General features: G+C 34.3%; 1 protein-coding gene across 1 annotated transcript in view; it reads right to left on the bottom strand.

Moving 5' to 3' along the window:
• Positions 1–22,657, bottom strand: part of LOC122036410 (protein PIR-like) — an 84,995-nt gene that overhangs the window by 22,405 nt on the left and 39,933 nt on the right. Inside the window, exons 16-23 of the mRNA XM_042595708.1 lie at positions 15,421–15,497; positions 14,622–14,792; positions 7,492–7,568; positions 7,304–7,406; positions 7,058–7,177; positions 6,817–6,960; positions 5,372–5,521; positions 3,653–3,796 (exon numbers count right to left, since the gene is read on the bottom strand). Coding sequence (XP_042451642.1) covers positions 3,653–3,796; positions 5,372–5,521; positions 6,817–6,960; positions 7,058–7,177; positions 7,304–7,406; positions 7,492–7,568; positions 14,622–14,792; positions 15,421–15,497 — 986 coding nt within the window. The remainder of the gene's footprint in view (positions 1–3,652; positions 3,797–5,371; positions 5,522–6,816; positions 6,961–7,057; positions 7,178–7,303; positions 7,407–7,491; positions 7,569–14,621; positions 14,793–15,420; positions 15,498–22,657) is intronic.

Here is a 22,657-nt window from a genome sequence, read left to right as displayed (position 1 = left end):
TACAGCCATTTTTTGCAATTTATCATTCAGTAGCTGTGATTGCTACTGTCACAGCTACTGTATGATAAATTGCAAAAAATGACTGTAAGCTGGGCTTGTAGGTGCAACTTACAGTCATTTTTATGCAATTTATCATACAGTGCGACTTGTAGTTGTGATTCAATATGCTCATGGATATTGGTAGTTACATGATTTACATGTTCGCAATTGCATAGAACTGAATGATATTTTCCCTTTATTGCATTTGTACTGATGACACATTGAAGATAAACGATCATATTTATACTTGTATGCATGTTTTATTAGTTACCTACTTTGCATATTTGTAGGTTAGTGTTAACTTCGCATATTTGTGAATGTCACACTCTTGCCTTCTTCAATTTCAGTAACACATAGAGTTGGTTGCATAGGCACCTGTGGTTTGTTACAGTTCTCAATAGGTGTAAATTATAGTTAGCTATGTTTTGGTATAACATTAGTTAAGGTCACTCATATCGCACGATGTTTGTTACTTGGTAGATTGACAAGTTTGAAAAGCATAGCAACCAAGGATTAAAATCTTGATGAGTGTTGAAGTTTCAGTACTGAAATGTAATGATACAGCTTTGGTACCAGATCATGTTGATATGGTTTTATGATATTATTAATAATATCATGATTAATTTTATTTAATATAACTTTTGTTTATAAGTAATTGTTTACTTAGTAATTAATTAGATTACAATTCTTCTCTTATATTTGTTTATTAATTAGATCGCCTCAGTCTTCAGAGTTAAAAATGCTTGGAACAAACAGTTTAAATTTTAAGCTTAGTTTGTCCTCGGTAAAGGTCTTTCCTTTTATGATTTATTCAAATTTTCATAGGAAGAATGTTGCAATATGTAGAAAATGTGCCCTTAGTCCACCATATTTTGCTTTCCAATTTTGTAAGACTGGAGTAATTTCAAATTTGAAGGTTATTTTTAGTGTTGAGGATGTAATTATTGAAAAAAAGTGTATTTCTTTATAAGTTTATCTAATTGTGTTTAAAATTTAAATTTGATCATTAGTACCTGTTAAAAATTTGATAAAAAAGTTTGAATATTAAGTATTAAATAGTACTTTGTTTCTTATTTTATTTAATTAATAAAATAGAGAGATCCAAGATTTTTCAAATTTTGAGAATAAAATATCATATTTTAAGTTTAAATTAGATTTTAAATTTTGTAATTAAATTTATATAGAAGGGAAACCTTGACGCAATGATAAAGTTATTATCATGTGATCTAGAGGGCACGAGCTTTAGTCTCGAAATCAACCTCTTACAACGCAAGTAAGACTGCATACAATAGACCATTCCCCATGACCCGTATTGGCGGGAACTTTGTGCAACGGACTGCCCTTTATTCTATACATTATTTATTTAAAATTATATTTCAATAGTTGTACTCATGGAAAACAAAAAAAAAACGAACATAAGAAAGAAGAGGAAAACTCTATTTATGTAGATGAAAGGGACGAAAAGGGTAACTCAGCCCCCCTTTCTCAAGGATCATGGCCACGATCTTTGTAAATTTTTCTCTCCTCATATTCTTATAAATACTCAAGTATGAATATAGTTAACAAGTTCAAAATCTCTTATCATATTGTTTTTTTTTACCCTTTGCTCTTGCTTCCACCTCAAACTCACCATTAGAAGAGCATTGTTAGAAATAACTCCGACATCCTCTAACACGTGCCTTCATATGTGTAAGTCAAATTTAGTCTCCACCTTGACACTTGACCCATTGACATATTTCTTCATGTAGGTTAGATCTTGGCACTTAGAACTCAACTTAATATCCTACACCTTTGCATTTTATTTCACTATTATATGAAGGGGAGCTTTGATATAAAGGTAAAGTTGTTGTCGTGTGACATCTTGCAAAACAGGGTAAGACTGCGTACAATAGATCCTTCCTCAGGACTTGCATTTGAGGGAGATTCATGTATCAGATTGTCCTTTTTTTTTCTAGAATTAAATTTATATAATTCTATAAGTACAAAATAAAAAGAAAATATTGAAAAACATGAAACTCATCAATTCATAGTCAACTCAATCAAATTTTAAAAATGTTAAATTCAAGATTTTCTTAATAAAATTAAATTCAGACTTAAAATTTTTTAAAACCGTCAAATTGAACAGGATATAGAGTTTTTTTTTTAAAAAAATTTAATATATTATGATGAGTGTACACCTATTGTAATTATTATATATCTTCAATGATATTCAAATGAAATGTTATTTTATTGACTTAACCAAATAAATGTTTATTTAACTAAAGTGTCACCTCAAAACCTACTTATTCATTGATGCTCAAACAAAGGTTGAAAGATCACAAAAAGGTGGAGGGAGACGAACCTCAACGCTATCTCGCTAAACCCTAATTTTTCCATCACTTGTTTGCATGATCTTTTTACCTCTCTTAGTGTCACAAGAGTCGGAACATGAAAATAAATTATTGTTTATGTTAAATACTATTTTTTTCCAATTTTAATTTTTTGTATAAAAGATTTTTTAATTTTTTAGATAACTAATTAAAGTAATATTTTAAGTTTTGAGATCAAGTAGATATCGATTTAGGGTTAGATGGAGTTCATCGAGTAGACATAGCAACTAGGCTTAAGTGGGTTAAATTTAGAGTTGATTGAATTTATTTTGGTTTGTTTAAAACTAAACCAAGTTTATATACACACACACACTGGAACTTTAGAAATTGTTTAATTACCCTTTCTTTTTAATCTTTCAACGTGCTCCTCTCCCCTACTCTCTCGCTCACACATAGCGATCACCTCCCACTACACACGTCACTTATTCGTCTCTCTCCAAGTTACTCCTATGCTCCTCTCCACACTCTCCACCTCACTGTCTCGGCTACATGACACCACTCTGTGTTAGTGTCAAAGTGTTTCACGCACTAGTCAATAGACAAAATGCTAAATTTCTGCGCATGTCGACTATCATGAGTTGACACCTTAATCCATGATAGCAATGTTTTTTTGTTACTTTAGGTATATTTAGTGTTAACCTAATCATTCTTTATGGTAAAGAATAAAACAAAAGAAATTATTGTATGATTGTCTATATATGGATGAAATCATAGTTACAAAAAATAATATTGAGATAGTTAATGGTAATGAAAAGTAAAACTTGCCTCGAGGGAATGATTGACCCATTCCAATATCAAACTCTGCAGAGGAAGTAGTAAGGAAGCCAATATATCTTACTATTGCCAAAATTGGCAGCATATCCTTTTTGTGATGTCATTAGTTAGAGGGAGACAGAATCAAGTTATCGTGAAAATAAACTGGATAGTCTCTGATCTAAAACTTAAAATTGGACAGAAAAAAATTCACTATCATGCCAGTGTACTGTACCAGCATGGATTATCATGAAGCAAACAAAAATTCATTTCTATGACATAATTGAAGCAAAATAAAGCAATTGACAAAATGAATGAACCTAGTTATAACTTTAATGTAAAAGTTTATGAATCATGATTAATCAACAGATGATCCGTAAAAAATAATTAAGCTTTCCTAGAAAGTCTACCATATGAACAGAGTCAATAACTATTAAGTCATAATTTAGAATGCTAATAAAAACTCAAACCATTGTATGGTTCAAACATACCTTACTTGATATATGGTCCAACACAGCTCTAAGAATCCACGGCAATGATCTAGGTCCAAGAAGTTGGACAATAGCAAACATATGAGGAATCCCAAAGAACTCAGAATACAGAGCCACTAAGCTTTGATATGCCAAGTTCAAATCCTACAGAAAGACAGAGGATCAATCTCAAATGAAATGCCAATATATCAAATTGTATCCTGTACTGTGCTGGAAAACTAGCACAACTAGCAACCAACTTCACCAAATAGACTCAGTTGATTAACATATTATATCAGGAAAATATAAATGAATGAGGAAATATAATTGAAGATTAATTTAAGAAAAATAATTTAAGGTAAGCTCAAACTTGATGGAGGAAGGAAGAAAAATTTTAAATTGAGAATAATAAAACCAGTTAGAAAAGTGATTATAGTTAGATATATATGACCTATAGTCAAACAAAATTGAGGTGCACTTTTTGTAAACACATGAAAAATTTATAGCATATGTTGTAAACACAAAGCAATTTAATAATTAAATAAATAAGCAATTCTTTAAGGTAAGTCAAGAGCTAGTAGGGCCAACTCATAGAAACATGAAAACACGGGATCTTACCCAAATTTGATACACTAAGATGTATCCAATAGTAGTGAAGGATGAGGAAATAAAGGAGCAATGAAAGAGCTAATTTCATCAATTTTTTAATGAAGATTTACGTGACCAAACTTAAGTAGATCAGAGTATAGAAATAAAAAAATTTAAGTAGATTAGGAATGTGTTTAAGATGATACGAACATATAAGCGACCAATAAATACTTAAGTTAGGTGATGTGAAGCTATGATAAATACATACATTAAATGAGGGAGAGGAAGACCAAAAATAAAATAAAATAAAATAAAATAAAATAAAATAAAATTTATTTAAACATAGATGATGATATAATAGGGGATAGAGCCTAATGATATAGAAGAATTCATATAACCGACCAGATAAGGCTTGGTTGTTGTCCTTATTATCAAAAAATTCAAACATTAGAAGTAAAACATCTGTTAAATGGGAAGCAAAATGAAAAAAATGGTTGGACTAGATAATATTCTAATAGAGGTTTGGAAGTACCTAGGAAAGTAGGGTTTTAAATGACTTATGAAGTTATTCACTCTGATATTAAAAACAAAGAAAATACTTAATTAGTGGAGGATAAATACTTTAGTCCCTGTATAAAAAGAAAGTAAACATAGAAAATTATGCGAATTATAGGGGCATTAAGCAAATGAGTCATATTATGAGTATTAACCAACAATGGCACACCACACCTACTATCTGCCACCATTCCATCACAATCATTCATCACTCAGCCCCAATGCTACCTTCTCCTAGTGCATTGACACTCTATACTACACGACTCTATGAATGTGTTGCCTTTCCTTTGTCCCCTTCCATATGTTCTTGTGAAGATTGTTGTGGAGAAAATTGTTGTGGCAACAATTGATTCCTGAGTAAATTCTTATGAAGGTTGAAGCAAATGCCTTAGGTTTACTTTATGTATGAACCAAATGCCTCTAATTGAAACAGACTGCCAGCCAAACTCAACTACTAAATAGATAATCAATTTTAACTAGTGAAAATTGTTCCCTATGCGCATGTAACAAAAAAATGGGGATACTGGTAAACAAAAAGCATGAAAAAGAAACGAAAATAGAAAAAGCAGGATATGAATTACTGCATTAGTATCTTACCTGAGAACCACAATATAAGTAAGGTTTTTCAGCTGGAATAGTTGCTTTTTCAGAATCTTGTTGTGCTCCTGTAGAAGAACGGATGAATCTCTGTGTAGTGTTACAGAGAATGTAATTGGGCAAAAAGTCATTCTGCATCTCAGCCCAAATCTGGTAAAACCACAAATGTTTAAAATACACCATTAATCTTGCTTACTTTTAGGTCTAATCAGATTATTCCATAAATGAAAGAAATGATCAAACAAACATAAAAAAAAAAAGGAGAAGATATTAAGTATTCATTTCAGAAAAGAAACAATAGTTAAAATTTGTTACTTTCATAAAAAATAAAATAAAATTTAGACATTCTATTCACGATAGTTCCAGAGAAAGTAGTGTAAGTTTAGGTCCTATGTTGTTTTAATATCTTGTGTCTAAGTGTGCATGAACTAAGGAACACGAGAAGTCGAGCAAAAGATGTGACGAGCAAGAAGGGTAGCACGGGAAACGAGTCGACGGACTCGATGCATCCGAGGGACGAAAAACTACGGAAGAGTACACCGGCGGACGAGAAGGACGCGTGCAGAGCGTTCGAGGGACGAGAATCCGGGGAAGCTTGCTCGAGGAGAAGATTGGAGTTGGGTTCAGGTGAGCTTAACTCCGGACGGATGGAGCATGACCCATGAAATTAGAGTCAGCAAGACCTAAGTCACCTCGGCTATATGGAGGCGCCTCAAGAATAGCCGCTAAGGCGCTTTAGGTCAAGGTGCTAAGGCGCCTTAGGTCAAGGCATGAAGGCGCCTCCAAAGACCTTGGAGGCGCCTCCAACGCGGCAGAGCCATTGGTCGATCGTTGCCATTTATCCACTTGGAGGCGCCCTGGATCATTTTGGAGAAACCTCCAAGCAATGGTAACTTATCCCAGGAGGCTATAAAAAGCCCCTTGGCATTAAGAATTAGATATCAACCATTGCATTCAAAGTCTGTAAGAGGCTACTCAGCCTTCACGAAAGAGTACTTTTAGTAGAGTTTTTCAACTGTCTTGGATTAACAACTACCTAAGTTATATGTAACCGAATAAATTTCTGAACCTTAATACTTTTTAAGTTATTGTTTTTATGTTATTATTTACTTTAATTAGTATTGTGTCCTTGCTCTGTTCAAAAATCAAGTTGTTTATTCTTTTTTATGGTTGAGGAAGACGGTTTAGGTTCTTTCCGTTGTCCTGAGTCCATGTACTGACTTGTTTTATATTTGGGTTGTTTCCTTTACATTGGAGTGTCTTTTCCTTGTTCTACTACTATGATGTATGTTTAGTTTGGTTGGAGTCTGAACTGAACTCGATTTAGACGCATGTTTTGACTAGATGGTTATGAATGATATAAGTTCTAGGGTGTTTCATTTTATACAGAATCAAGGATAGAAAAGATACATGCCATCAACAAAAGAATAGCCATTTACAATAACCTGTGAAGAGAGGCGACTAGAGAAGGAAACAAGAGAGAGAGATTCTTGCATCTCATTCAGCATCATAGTGAATGAATCTAATTCAAGAACTTCAGAAAGCAATTGATGGGTAAGCTTCAAGACATCCAAGAGCTTCTGCAATTCCTATAAGAAACAAATCATCAAATTTAAACTGAAAGCATTATAAGAGCTTTAACTATTGGAATAATTCACAACAAAATTAATCCAACAAAAAATTTACCACGACTGCACAAAGATCCTGACTCTCAAAACGATCAAAGAGAAAATCAATGTTCTCTCGGAACAATCTGTTCATCCTCTGAGTAATCAAACTTCTCAGGTTTATGGTCCTACCCAATGCCTAAATATATTAAGATTCATAAGATAATGAAGTAAAGAAATTGCATTTGCCATCTCATTTGAAAAACATGCATAAAAGCATATTTTTCCTTGTGGAAAGATACTAATTGTATTAGTTTATCTGTACCTTGATTCTCCTCAAATTCAGAATCTCATTAAATCTCATAGGTTTAGTAGAATATTTATCAGCATCATCACACACTGTGACAAAGGATTGATCAAGTAAGGCACTGTAGAAAGAAAGGGAAACCAAAAGTGAGCAGTCATCGGTAGGAAATGGTATGCACAAGTGCAAGAACTATGCGATAATACTACCTTGCTGCAAAACTTTTGTAATATGAAAATATAATCTCATGAAGCTTGTAAACAAGTTGATCAAAACAAAGATCAACCTACAAAACCAACAAAATGTCAGGTTACTCAAAAAACTTACAAACAAATAAATAAATTCAAAGAACGAACTGCAAAAAAAAAAAAAAGCACATTAAAAGCAAAAATGAAACAGCTCTTAAAATTGTGTGATTTCTATATCCTAAGTCTGTAAGTCCATAACACCCCCTCTTAAGCTAGTTCAATAAAATAATAGAATTGATATACTCAATTCTAAATCATGTTGAGGATTTGATTATTAATCTACTAGCTTAACATTGGAGCAAACAGATAAAGTGAAATTTATTTGATTATACTTTCTAATGAAACAATAGTCATTGTCTTTTGTCTTATGATGCAACACAAGATTAGATGCTACATGCATAGAAATTTGAATATCCCAGTGCAGCTCCATAGGCTCTGTTAAAGAATATTTGTACTCAATCCAAGGTTTAAAATTTCGACCCTTGCCAAGGTTTCGGTCTCAGACCAGAACAATACAGTTTCGGTATCGTATTGTGCCGTACCAATACAGTTTCGGTTTTTTTTTGTATTTACATATAATAATTATAAGATAAATATATTTATGGTGTATATAAAAATAAGTTGTATATTGATTTTATATAAGTTCTCAATTATTGAACAAATTAATATTGTTAAAAAAAATAATTTAAAATAATTTTATTTAAATAAAATTGATATAACAATAACTTGAATTAAAATGGATCTATCTATAATAATAAGTATATAAATTAATACAAGATATTGCTTTATATATAATAATAATAATGATATAAATTAATTGTTTATTCATTTAATTAATTATTAATTAAATAATATATATTTTAAATAGTAAAAAAATATCAAGTAAAAAAATATAAAATAATAAAAAATCAGAATATAAATATTATTTATTAGATTTTTAAAAAATAGAATTTTTTAAAATTTTTAAAGAATTATTTTAAAATTACAAATGAAATTTAAAATAATAAAAAATATTAGAATTTTTTAAATGAAATTTAAAACATTTTTTTTTTAAATCAGAATATTAATTAATAAAATTTATTAAATTTATTTTAATTTTAAATATATTTTTTATATATTTTATTAGGATAATTTAATTAGGGTTTATAAAAGTTTGTTCGAAATATCACACATCTTTAGGAAATGTTTAAATTAATTAAACAAAATAATTATTTATAGAAAAAAAATGCGATCACGGATCGTATGCGATCGCTCGCCCGCGATCACCGTGGGGGCGTCCGGTGGCGTGGAAGGGTCGTCGGACGCTTTCGGAGGCACCGACAGGGTCGTCCGGCGACACCTTTGGTGTAGCAGAAGGCTTCGCGCGACGCCTTCAGAGCCGAAGGCATCGCGGGATGCTTCCGGCACTTCCGGAGACATCCCTCGCAACCGAAGGCGTCTGTGACTCCTCGAGACAGGGACGTCTCCTGTCAGTTTCGGCCGCCTGGCGGAAAGGTAAAAAGTGTCCGTGTCGGACGACATAGAACGACATTTCATTCCTTGACTTAATCATCAGCTATGTTATTTGATTCAAATTAGCTCATATGTTGCTAAAGTTATACTTTTATACTTATTTTTACCCTTGATTTGGCAAAGGCAATCTCTTATTGTTGTTCTAAGAAATTAAATTACATCCAAGAAGAACACATTAACTTGATACGGATTATCTATTTATGGGAGAGTTTGCCCAATCATATACCCCACAATTTGAATATTGCCTTGATCATGAAAGAAAAACCTTTCCCAAAAGCACTCTTAAGGTACCTTGGAATTCTCAAGGCTACTACCCAATTTCATAATATGTGGCTTCTAGAAATTGACTAATCATGCTAATCACAAATGAGATGACATGCTTTACAACTATGAAGTAGTTCAATTTCCCTATCTGTCTTTTCTAGTTTCTTATACTAGCACCAATTGACATTAGGATCTAGACTTGTCATATGGTTTGGCCCTTAGCATATCAATTGACCAAGCACAGACTTTTGATACTTCTGTTGATAGATGTAAGCATCTCCCTCTACATGAGAAATCACTATAACAAGTACTCAAGAACACCAAAGTGTTTAATTAGAAAATGTTGATAAAAGTACATCTGACTAAAAATGAGTGAATAACTAAGAGACAAGGTAAAATAGTAAGTGATCTGTCATGCTCTTAGATATGTCATACTGAAGAAAACAAAACAAAATTTTCCACAACCAACTCTCAGATATTAATTCATCTTATATAGGCATTTCTTCATCTTGAATATTAGTTCAATCTTCCCCCAAGAAATAAACCCAAGGCTGCTTCTATAACCTAATTAAAATTTCTATAAAAGCAATCTTGAAGTTGAGAAGATGAAGAGGTCAGTGAAAGACAAAATGCTGAGATGAGAAAGAGAAATTGAAGTTGTCATAGTCACAGAAGAAAAGGTATCAAGATAATCCACACCACAAATATGAATGTAACTCTTAGCTACCAACAATGTTCTAAATGGTCTACACCACAAATAAGAATGTAACTCTTAGCTACCAACACTGTTCTAAATGGTCTACACTACCATTAGGAGAACATTAATTCGTGAAAAACTTGTTAGATTGAGGAGAGGCTCATAGGATTCACTAGAACGGCAGAAACTATAATGTTTTTTAACTCTTTTTTAAGAATTATTTATTGAAAGTATCACAAACTCTATCCTTTTTAATAAATCTATCATAGACTTGGCAATAATGCTTATTGGGATTGTTGTCATGTGAACCTTTATCAAGAAGTTAATAGAAGTATAACAATGTGATAGATTTGTTAGAATTTTAAAAGTTTTACAATTGATTTGATAATATTTAAATTTAGTGATATATTTATCAAAAATGTTAAAGTCCATGATACTCTTAGTAAATAACTCTTCTTTAATCAAGTTTAACAAGGGCTTATGGTTCAATTTATTGTTGTTGTGGTAATGAGACCAAAATACATGGACTTCTGCAAGTGTCCAATGGAAATGTAGACAAAAGAGTCATGCGAGTGAGGTTCCACTGTCTAGCATTCATGCATGCTCTCGATTGATTACATGCATTGTCGTAGAAAGGAGAAGAGAGAAGGAGATTTTATCAAGACATGTTATTGGTGGGATTGTGTACATCGTCATATGGTCACTAAAGGGAGAAGGGTCGCCTGGTTAGGAAAAGGAAAGAATGTGGTTTACTCCCTTAGTAGACCTACAACACATATTGTGTAGAAGTGAATCCTTCAGGTAATGTGTTAATGGATCTCTTAGGTGGCGTAGTAGGTTTTCTTAGAAGAAATATTATTTGTGTGGTAGTAGCCTTTGATTTGCTTTTTTCATCAATAGCACCACAATGTGTTGCAAGTGATAAGCACAATGGATGGTGCCTCTTCAAGAGTAGTTGGAATTAGCATGCTAGGTTTGCAAACATGAACTAGATGGGTTGTGCAAGGGGATGGGTTGTGCAAGGGTTGATTGAAATAGATTCTCTTAAATACCATGTTATAGGCTAAGGTCTAGTTAATTCCTCTAGATAGTCCCTTCTACCTGTGTATTTGTAGCGCTTGAAAAAAAATGCAATTAAAGCATTAATACATTTAAGTAATTAATGTATAAATAAGTTAACGAACCCAACCCGATTGGCTAGCAACCCGACCCAGCTTATCCTTTTAAATACTTGTTTTACTTCCCCTCACCTCACCTTGGTAACCGCCGACCACCCCCATCCTAACCCTAGCAACTTCGGAGGGGATAGAGGAAGAACCCTGTCGGAACGCTTAAGGTCATCTTTTCCTACGTCTCGCTAGTCATCTCCCGTACACAAAAACGCCAAGGCAAGTTCCCTTTTATGGTTTTTGATATTTACTGCACCATATGGATCGTAGTATAATATTTTGTAATATGTTGTAAGTTTCCTCGTTTTTGTGATCATAGTATGATATAGACATTAACCAGGCTAGGATCTTGAAATTTTCCTGCATTGTTGTTAGAAAATCTTAAATGGATGCATGTTTGATGAGCTGCTTCTCTCTCGCTGACTTTTTTGTTCAATTGCATGCAACATCGGCATTTATCGCAAGATTAATTTCAGAATTTGTTTTCTTACAAGCCTATATTAAACCTTCCACATCAGATAGCTTGTTAAGGTCAAACTTTGATAATCCCAAGGTATCGTTGGAGGAATATGAAGACAACATGATTTTTCAACCCCTCTTAGAATATATGTTAACTGCTATATACTTGATCTTAGGACCCAGTGGATCTTATAGCGTTCAATGTGTTAGAATACTTCTGATAGAACTGAAAGCTTCTATCTTAAGTCTATAAATTATTCTTTATGAAATATTTTCTTCCAATAACTTGTACACGGTTGAAGGGGAGCTTTGGCGCAACGGTAATGTTGTTGCCATGTGACCAAAAGGTCACGGGTTCGAATCCTGGAAACAGCCTCTTGTAAAAAGTAGGGTAAGGCTGCGTACAATGGATCCTTCCCCGGGACCTCACATGACGGGAGCTTCGTGCACCGGGCTGCCCTTTTTAACTTGTACACGGTTACCAATATTTCTGGTCTCTACTTCTCCCTTCCTCATTGTTTGTTTGCCCTATTCATGACCTGCCCTTTTGTATATAGGATCTGATGTTATTATGATATTAACTGAATATTAAACTAATGTCAAGATACTCTTACTCCAGTAATTAAGAACATATAACATTTTATCTAACATGATCCACGTGATGACCTCCTCTATCAATGTCTAAATTCTCAACTCATTATTTATTGTTAAGTATTGATTATTGGGTTTTTTTTTTTGCTAGGATCTCAGTCATTAGGGAAAAATTAGTTTTACCCTCCACAATCTACCACATTCATCAAAATGCCTTCCTTAATTTCAAAATGATCAAAATGTTCATATAGTTTAAATTGTCATCATTTTACACCCTCAACTATTAACACTGAATCTTATATGTAACTGAAACTTGAAATGACAAGTGTTAGTTCTATAGAAAAATCCTACATGTTTTTCTTATGTCATAATTCCATTGTATAAGTAAGGACGTTGGGTAACACATTGTAATGTAAATGAATTTTCCCATAACTAATTTCTAGTTGGCACACCAAGGATACTCCTGAATGAACTAAGCAGATACGACAATATAAAAAAAAAGGGAGAAGTCAATGTTTCAATTAACAAAAGTGATTTGGGAATCCAGCTTAAGAAGAGTTCGATGAACCTTACCAAAATAAAGGGGTTTGGAATTCGGCTTAAGAAGGGTCCGATGCACCTCACCAAAATAGAGGGATTTGGGAATCCGGCTTAAAAAGGGTCCAGTGAACCTTACCAAAACAGAGGGGTTTGGGAATCCGGCTTAAGAAGAGCCTGATAAACCTTACCAACCTAGTACTAGAGTAAATGTTTGGCCAAACGATCAGAGATTAAGGTATAAAGTAAATACGTTTGATGACCTGCATTCTTGTAATTTACAAGTCTTACAAATAAAATAAAAGACAACGAAGGTTAAATATTGAAGATAAATCTACGAAAAAATTTGGAGGTTCATGAAACTAATGTCAGAAGTTACTCTCTATCACTATTTAATATGGTAATTATAAAGATTTTTTTTGAATGCGACGAATGTTATTTATGTAAAAAGGTTGAACTTGCTGTGTCTTTAGACTCACTAGATCTATATGGTTCAGGTAATGAGGAGACGACAAGACTTGATGGTTGAGCGTTCCTGTACCTGCAGTGCACACCCGCGGGCTTCTTTTATTAGTTTACTTTTCTTCTTGCATTAGGATGTTGAGTCCTCTAGTCAGTTGCACTCTTTGTTCTCTAAAAGATTTAATTCACCATTAAGATGTTTAATCTCAGTTTGTTTTGGGTTTCATATTGAACCAGTTTGTAAGGAATTATCAATCGAAGTTGTTGATTTAAATCGAATCTCTTTAAGGTTGATATTGTGAGGTTCGTCTATATAATGGTCTAGGATGTTTCAGTATTATTCATCAATTAAGAAAATTACAAGTAGATCCCAATTATTATGTCACTTTTAGGTTTGTCTCTAAGTCCATAATAATATATATGCTAATAATTATTAATCTAAGTAGTATTAAATTCTTAACATCTAATTCCTATTTGAGTCTTCAAAAATCTTGGTGCCATTACTCTTGCTTGCATCATATCCACTTCAATATAGTTTACTGTGCACAAGAGCTCCACCACCTCACTTGATTGATGTTGCACAAGACCAAGCTTCCCTATAGTCAATTGCACAACAAAGCTTCACCTATGGAGAACTCGTGGTCAAAGATTATCTCCTACAGACAGTGGCATGAATGCGGAGTTCATGCAATAGAAGATTGTGTGTGTGAGAACTTTGTGCAAGAAGTTCACCTGCAAGACTACTTGAGGGAGACCACTGCTAGGAAAAGAAGTTTAAGGCTCCATGGAAGAAATGTTAGGGCATGTTCATCTGGTTTTATATATTCCACGATCTTTGAATTTTTGCAATTTTCACGGGCCTTTGTTCAACTTCCAAATGCCTGATTAGGTGCAACACTGCTTGGCCATCACCTCGCCCTTCCCTGGACCACCTAGGGAAGTTGATGAGTGCCTTTTAATAACATTGGATTGTCCTCTCACAAGGAGGCCCTGTGAAGTTACATCAATTAACACACTAAGAATGAAGTAAAAGGGTTAAAGCAAAGTTCCAGGACTGATTTTTCCCCTTCCTCTGCAGTATACATGTTTTCTCTAGATAGTGTGGAAGGCTTTTATCTTTAAACAAGCTGCTATGGAGTAGCAAATTACTTAACGTTTAAATCATTACAGGGTCAAAATAATAAATAGATATTGTCAAATTGATACACCTGCATAGTTTACACTTGACACATTAAATGTGTGAGATATCATCTCTACCTATGTGAACTATCATGTGAAACACATATTTGCCAAAAATATAAAAGACGACTGCATACTTCAAAAAAACTGCAGAAGAGACCATCAATAATTAAACAAACATTGAAATGAACGGTTCCACAAACATAAGCATATTGACATACCTCAGCTTCAATTTCATCATAAAGAAATCGCTGTTTAAGCACTGCTAGTGCATGTTGAGCAGAATCATTGTAGATATCAAATGGCATCAGAATACTTTGAAAAAGTCCAGCATCTTGGGACTCAATCACATGTTCCACAAGCATCCAAGGAAGCGAGCATTCAATTGGAAACTACATAGAGAAGGTATTAGGTTGAACAAACTTAAGGAATACATCAGGAATATAACAACAGTGATGGGCAGATCCTCACCATTAACTGATTTTGCTTCAAAGATTTTGCATTAGCTACCTGGATCTAATCCCTTCAATCATCCCAATGTAAAGTTTTATGATTTGCAATGTTCACATCTATTAAACTATCAATATGTTTTGGTTCAAAGATTTTGCATTAGATATCTGGATCTATTCCATCCAAACATCCCAATGAAAGGTTTTTTGAGTTGCAATGTTCACATCTATTAAACTATCTTTTATTTCATTAACTAAAATTTTCTTTACTCCCTCGATCACATACACTTTTGACTTTCCTTGCTAACCAGTTCAACTGTTCTGACTATAGCATCATTGGTGACCTTTAAAAATGTGTAATGTTTATTTCTTTTACTCTATTTTCTCACATTTTATTATTTATTGAAGCTACATTGCCACCCCCCTCCCCCTAAATGGAGAAAAGTCACTCTTGCACAAATAAATAATACTTAGAAAAGGGAGTTGGCATAGGCCAGAAATCAAGGCACGCCAAGAAAATATGGACTAACAAGATACGCCGCTGCACAAAGGCTGGATTAACAAAAATTACCTGAATTACTCGAGAAGATTCCAAATAAAATTCTCTAAACCAAAGGAACCCAAGGTCTGTCAATGTACATAATGTTGCTACAATAAACACAAAAACATTAGGTGAGTTACTCTCAACAATCAAATACTCGATGCTAATATTTTTCTTTCTAAATTATTCTCATAACAAATTGAGCAACTTTTTATGAAGTTTTCACTAATTAAAATTAGAATGCAAAGCAACTATCACCTCAACCACATGAACAAATTCTACAACTTCAGGAACAGTTTTATACTAAATGCATTTTATAGATAAATGCAATAAACTATTCGTAATCTAGAAAAGCATCTATTATCATACATAGATTGACCAAAACAAATTGTAAATTCCCAATATGAATGTTGCAGGATAATTTCAGTGAACCAATCATGAATCAGGCTAAAGTTTAAGTTGTATGAAACTATTAGCAACCAAATAAAATTTATGTACCCCACTAGGTAAGTTCGGATTTAATAATTAGAATCACATGAAAAAGGATATTAAATCACACTGGAATTTCATACCATTTTTTTCACAATATACGAGAAAGCACACAAATTAAGAAATATTAGGTTGGCAATCAGCAAAATTACACCCGATGAAATGAGCTTGATTGAACCCCTTTCTAGTATTATGTCTAAGCTTCTTGCAAAAGCCACATAAGTATGTGTTTTTACATATCAACTACAAGTTTAAGACTGTACAAGAACTTAAATAAGCATAAGATACAAACTTTCAGGCTAGTTGAGGAGATAATTTCTGGTTCATATAGTACTGTGCAAACAACTTTCGGCATTGGTAATCTACTACATTCCACATAGACAATTGGAAACCAAGATAGCAAACATTATACACCTATATCACAAATTATCACCAGGAAAATAAATAAATATCATAACAAATGGGCGGGTATTCTATTGATGCCTGATCTAATACTTGTACAAATAACAATAGTGACAGTTTCAGACTCTCTCATGTTAGGGCCAGCAGCTCATCTTTTGATTGCGTCATTTTGATGTTGAGGTTTTGGTCAATGAGATTACATGTTTGAGGTCATGTTTATGTGATAATTTTGGTTTCTTTGGTTTCTGCAATAGTTCCATATGTCTGCACCTAGTGGACTTCCATTGCATACAATGGGATTCATCAGTGTCACGTTGTAAGTAGCAATGTGTTTTCCACCAATTTGAGAGTGAGCAAGGGAATCTTTTTTTCATAGGAGAAATCTTGAATGGAAGTAAAGAGCATGACTTTGGTAGATAATGGATCAGGAGAGTACTTTGCTCTTTCTGATAAAGCAAAGAACATGAAGGGATGACTCAATATTCATTTTCTATTCTCTCAATTGTGGTTTGTCCATTGACATATTTCGAATGTGTTATAAGTAAGAAGCCCAAGTACATATATTTGTAGTTATATCCCAAAAATTTAGAAAAGATCAAATATCATAAAATTTATTTTATTTCTGGTTTAAATTTTTTGGGACAATATAATTAAATTAAATTTGGAATGATTAATCAGGTTAATTTCCAATATGAGCCAATTTGATTTGGGTCTAATTGGTTTCTGAGGTTGTGGTTATTTGTGGAGCATATTCACATCGAGTTGGGACGAGCTGAATTAATTTGATTAAGTTAGGACTGAATCTTGGGTGGGATACAAGATATTTGTGCCCAGGCTCGAATTTGGATTTGGTGGCCATAGAGTTCAAATTTGATGAATCAGAGAAGACAGATGAGGCAAAAACCAGAACGAACAATACTGTTTTGATCAGGTGTCAGCCACTCAAGGTAGAGGAGACCGATGAGGCAAGGATGAGGCAAATAAGGTAAAGGAAGAGGAGGAAGAGGCATATCAGAACCTAGTATTATTCTTTGACAAAGTCTCACAGCATCTCATGGCATCTTGTTTCTTGTGGACGAGGAAGGCAGAGTGTTGTTGGGTTGTCACGTTTGAAGAGGCCAATGAGAACCCTAGTCTTGTTTTGGTGCAATCTCAATGATTTCATGCTTCTAACAGTGTCTTAGCAACAAGGAACTTACATTTCATATATTTAATCCTTTGCCCCACGGGGTTATCCGAAGTGGTTGGGGCGTAGAAGTTTGCCCAACGAGAACGTGGGTTCGAATCGCGGCGGCAGCAAGGGCGTAAATCCCTTATCCCCGTGTCCCTCAGCCCACTACGCCCTTAACCCCTTCGGTTACCGTGATTAACCCCCCTCGTGATAGCCTTGGGCAAGGTCCACGGGGGCGCTGGGGGCGAGCGTTATCGCCTTTTGCCCAATGCTTCTAACAGTGTCCCATTGTTCACTGTGGAGGGCAGATTGTTAATAGGGTGTCGCTCATGGAAGAGGCATACTAGAACTCTAGTCTATTTTGGTGGGATGCTTCTCAATTTCTTAATATTCTCATAACATTTCATCGCTCGTGGACAAAGAGGAAGGTAAAGTATTGTCAGGGTGTCTCATGCCTTCTTGAATGACAGTCAGTGCGTGGAAGCTAAAGATATAATGTACCTACCTACATCTCAATTTCTTCAACTTAAGTGTCACTCTTCTTTATAGCTTCTAGTGCTCCTAGTGGTGCTTCTTAGTGGGTACTAAATAAGGTTTTCATGTCTGAATCAAATGTTTTAAAAGTTGATTTAGTGGCTGTAATTTAAGCTATGAGGTTATTTTGTTATCAGAATGGTTGTATTAGAGTGGTTTCAGGTGTGGTTCAAGTTAATTTCCCTTTCATCTTGAACTGGCTCAAATGAAATTCATACGCGATCTTTTTGAGTTGAATCATAGACGAAAACAGATCAGTGTGAATTGGTTCAATTGACCATGTTAATTTTAGATTGAGCTTTTCCTCTTTCTAATCCAATGAAAATCAAGAATTCTCATCTTATTCAGCATTCTACACAACCCACCAAAGCCAATATAACTAATGCAAAGCCTTGCACGAGCCTTCCACTTCTCCAGTTCAATGAAACCAACTGAAGCCCCTTCTTCCTCCAACAGGCCTGATGTGGGGCAATAGTTGAAGTCTGCCCTTCCTCTCTCCAAGCAGTTTGAACCACTCACCTATTTTCCCTTTAAATATGATGGATTGCTCTCCTTCACTCAACCCCACTTAGGTTTTGTGCACAACCCATGTCTTAATTGGAGCCATAAGCTTTTATGGGTGCTCCTCCTAATCTCACATCAAAGCCCCCTCTCATACAAGCTCTTCCTTTCCCTTGATCTTGTATAGGAACATAGCCAGAGTCCAACCTGCAACCACTCACATCATCACCACAATTTTGAACAAGTTGTCCTAGCATTAGATCACCCAGATCCTTCACTGCTGCTCATCCCAACCATCTATTTCTGTCAAGAGAGAAGAGCAATGTTCTTTTTCCCTTCCTATGTGAAGCAGCTATGATTATTGATCATTTTCTTTATATGAGCGATAGGAGACCTTTAGCCTTGTTGTAATTTAGGGTTTCATGTGTATGGTAATGAGTAAGACCATTGTTTTCACTGGCCTTTAACTTTCCTAGAATTGTTAGATTTTGACCACATCAACAAGGAGTTTTCTCTGTCCACATTTTGAGGCTTATTCCTTATTTTTTGATAAACTGCTTTGGAGGTAGGTTCTTTTCCTTTCTTGTTGAATCGGGAGGAATTGCAAGAAAGGGAATATTGTCGATGAATATCTCAAATCTTTTGTGAAGTCCTAATAATACCTTGTCTATTCATCTGTTAGTTATTATTCATATAATCTTCTGAAGTCAGTTTATTCTATTTAACATAAGCACCATGTTAGATAACTTTGTAAGTTGTTATTTGTGGTAGTTGCATGCTTTCTATTTGTTGATAATATGTTCTTTTTAATATCACATGTATTTTGTTTTTTTATTCAAGTTATTAATTGTTATAAGTATAGATGGTTAATTTTGGTGAGGACATGGTGACCTAGAATAGAATACAACAATTAAATGATACTTCTCACATAAATAGAATATGTAGTGGATGTCGAATTATGTGTGGATATGATCTTTAGCCCATTAAGATAATGTCAAACCATATAACAATTTAATTTACATCAGTCTTTGCACCTCAATTGTGCTTGGTGACTAGCGAATATGATGTGTTGAGCGCAACATGCTCGTACTAACTTCAATAGTCATGCATATATTGGACACATGAAGGCTCCACTTTCTATCATTGAAAAGGAAATTACAAGAACTCACGCCCATTGGATGAGTCCAAATAGACTCATTGATTGATACCTAGTAGGTTGCATCAAGGATCAAAACCTCGAATTGTGCTAGATTTTTAATCTTGACGAGAACAATGTTGTTTTGATATCGTGCCAATGTTGTGACTTATGGTATCAATAGCTAATTGGAAATGGAAGGAAGAAACAAATAAAGATGAAAATAAAGAAGAGACAATAATTATATACCAAGTGTGGACATTGTGTTCTATCTAATATGGTACAAGTTTAATGTTATGTTATAAAGACACAAGGTACAAAACTTTAATTCATTTTAGCGTGTAGCAAGCCAAGTAATGTCAAATGCTAACATGATATGATATTTATCAACAAGATTTACACAATAACATATGAAATATTATTTGTGTTGGGATAGTTACAGGTGCTGGTAATTTATCAAAATAATATATTTTGATCGTAGAGACTAACATGGTATGAGATTTCAAACCATGGATTGTATAAATTATATGGTTTATATTTAATGGTGTCACATGCAGTTTACTGCATGTTACTATGTATTTTGTTATTCACTTAATTTTTAATGATTATAATAATAGACCTACTTAATTGTAGTGTCAGTTCACTTAAATAAACCAAGAGTTATGTTATGGATTGATACTAAAGGGCTTAAGTAATTAATATGTTAATAGGTAAACGAATCCGACCCGATTTGCTAGCAACCCGACCCGGCTCACCCTTTTAAATACATGCATTATACTTTTTTTTCCTCTCCCCGAACCCTTGAAGCCACCTGCCTCCCCACACCACCATCCAAACCCTAACAACTTTGGAGAAGATAGAGGAAGAACCTCGTCAGAACGCTCAAGGTCGTTTTTTCCTACGTCTCTTCCATACTCAAAACACCAAGGCAAGGTTTTCTTTTGTTGTTTTTGTATTTACTGCACCATGTGGATCATAGTATGATATTTTGATGTATGTTGCATATAATTCCGGAATTTGGTTGTGAAGATTTGACAAAATTTTATCAATTTTGGTTAAAAAACAAAAAAAAATCTGAATGCTAGAGATGGTTCATGCTGTTGTTCGGGTGAAGCGGGAAAACTAACAGCTGGGAATTTGTCTAGGTTGTTCGGGTAAGGTAGGAAGATTGGCGGCTGGGGATTTTCTGGGCTATTCGGCGGCTAGATTTTTGTTTGGGGTCCTTGCTAGACTGACCGGGTGAAGAAGGAAGGGGTCGGAGTGGGTGTTGCGAGGTGGAGTTTAGTGTCCGGGTAAGGATGAATGGGAGAGCATGGGGGTAGGATTCTTAACACAACATTTCAGTCCGTATTTACCTCTCATATAATAGCACCTAGAACTCTATCATTATAGCGGTTAGTAGGATGTTGATACACGCAAGTTAACGGTTTGTTTTAACATGCAAATTAAACTATTTTATTTATTTAGTAATGTCTTTCTATGCATGAAAAGTAATATTGTTTTGTTTAATAAAGTGAACTGTATGTGACAATGTGATGGGTAGGGAATCCAGCTTATGAAAGGTCCGGTGAATCTTACCAAAATAAAAGACGTTTGAGAATCCGACTTAAGAAGGGTCCAGTGAATCTTTCCAAAATAAAAGAGGATTGGGAATCCGACTTAAGAAGGGACCGGTGAACTTTACCAAAGCAGAGGGTTTGGGAATCCGGCTTAAGAAGGGTCCGGTGAACCTTACCAACCTAATACTAGGATAAAAAGTTTGGCCAAACGATCAGAGGTTGAAGTACAAAGTAACTACATCTGATGAATAGAATTCTTGTAATCTTTGTAGTGGAAATTCATGAAACTAATGTTTGTTTTCCATTAATTTATCAAAATATTCCTCTTAAATGTGAACAGATGTTATTTCTGTAAAAGGTTGAACTTGGTGTGTCATTAGACTCACTAGATCCATATGGTGCAGGTAATGAGGAGACAGAAGAACTTAGACGAATGAGCTTTCTTGTACAAGGCAGTGCATACCCGAGAGCCTCTTTTATTTGTCTAAGTTTCTACAAGCGTTAGGTTGTTGGGTCCTCTCGCGGGAGTCGAGTTATGTAATTGATAGTCGATTTAAGTTCCTTTCATTAGTTGATTGCACTTTCTGCTCTCGTGACGAATTTATTTACTATTATGATGTTCAAACACAAATTATTTTTAATTTCATGTTGGATCAGTTCATAATGCATAATCTTTGGAGTTGGGTTGTTTAATTCATACCCCTTTAATGTTGGCAATGCATGTTTAATGAAAGGTATGTAAAGGATTTTAGGATGTTTCATTAATTTTTCATATTGACCCTTTCTTCGCTTACTACTATAGGAGCATAAGTCAAAGTTATTTCAAATTCATAAAAGGGCAACCCAGTGCACAAAGCTTCCACCAATACGGGGTCTTGGGTATTGTCAATGAAAAATTATTTCAAATTCACATGAGTTAAAATTTGACCATAACAATGTGGAGCCTCTGACAACACTTTGTAGCATATTTTAAGGATTTTTAGACTATGATTTTCTTCCATGTACACAGCAACAACCAAGCCTTCCATGTCATGGCATTTATTCTAATCAGAATTGTTGGTGCAATCATGCCTCAAGTAGTCAAGTTCAACAATATGATTTTGGTATATTTGTCAAAGGGCATACTTAGACTCATATTGATGTTGATGTTGTGTTGAGTGTGTAGATGCAAGTAGCTTTACATTGGCATTGCAGATGTAATGGATGAAGTTGATCAGACATTTGGCAAATGAGACGCCCAAGAGGGGCTGGCAAAAAAGAAAATTCATTAGATAGTGATAGATAAATGGCATTCAAATGGATTGAGATCGATCGAACATTTGACAGAGAAGAAACCCCGTAAGTGCTAGCATATAAGAAAGTCTAAGAGGAGTTGACCATCGGAAAAGGTCACTGAGATATTTTTGGAAAACAACTTCATGACCTTTCAATAGCCAAAGTTTAGAATTGCACAAATATACTTTTGAGCACCGTGAT

The sequence above is a fragment of the Zingiber officinale genome, unplaced genomic scaffold (assembly GCF_018446385.1).
Source record: "Zingiber officinale cultivar Zhangliang unplaced genomic scaffold, Zo_v1.1 ctg156, whole genome shotgun sequence".
Taxonomy (NCBI): Eukaryota; Viridiplantae; Streptophyta; class Magnoliopsida; order Zingiberales; family Zingiberaceae; genus Zingiber; species Zingiber officinale.
Note: the sequence above shows the minus strand (reverse complement) of the source record. Positions and strands in the feature narration are given on the sequence as shown.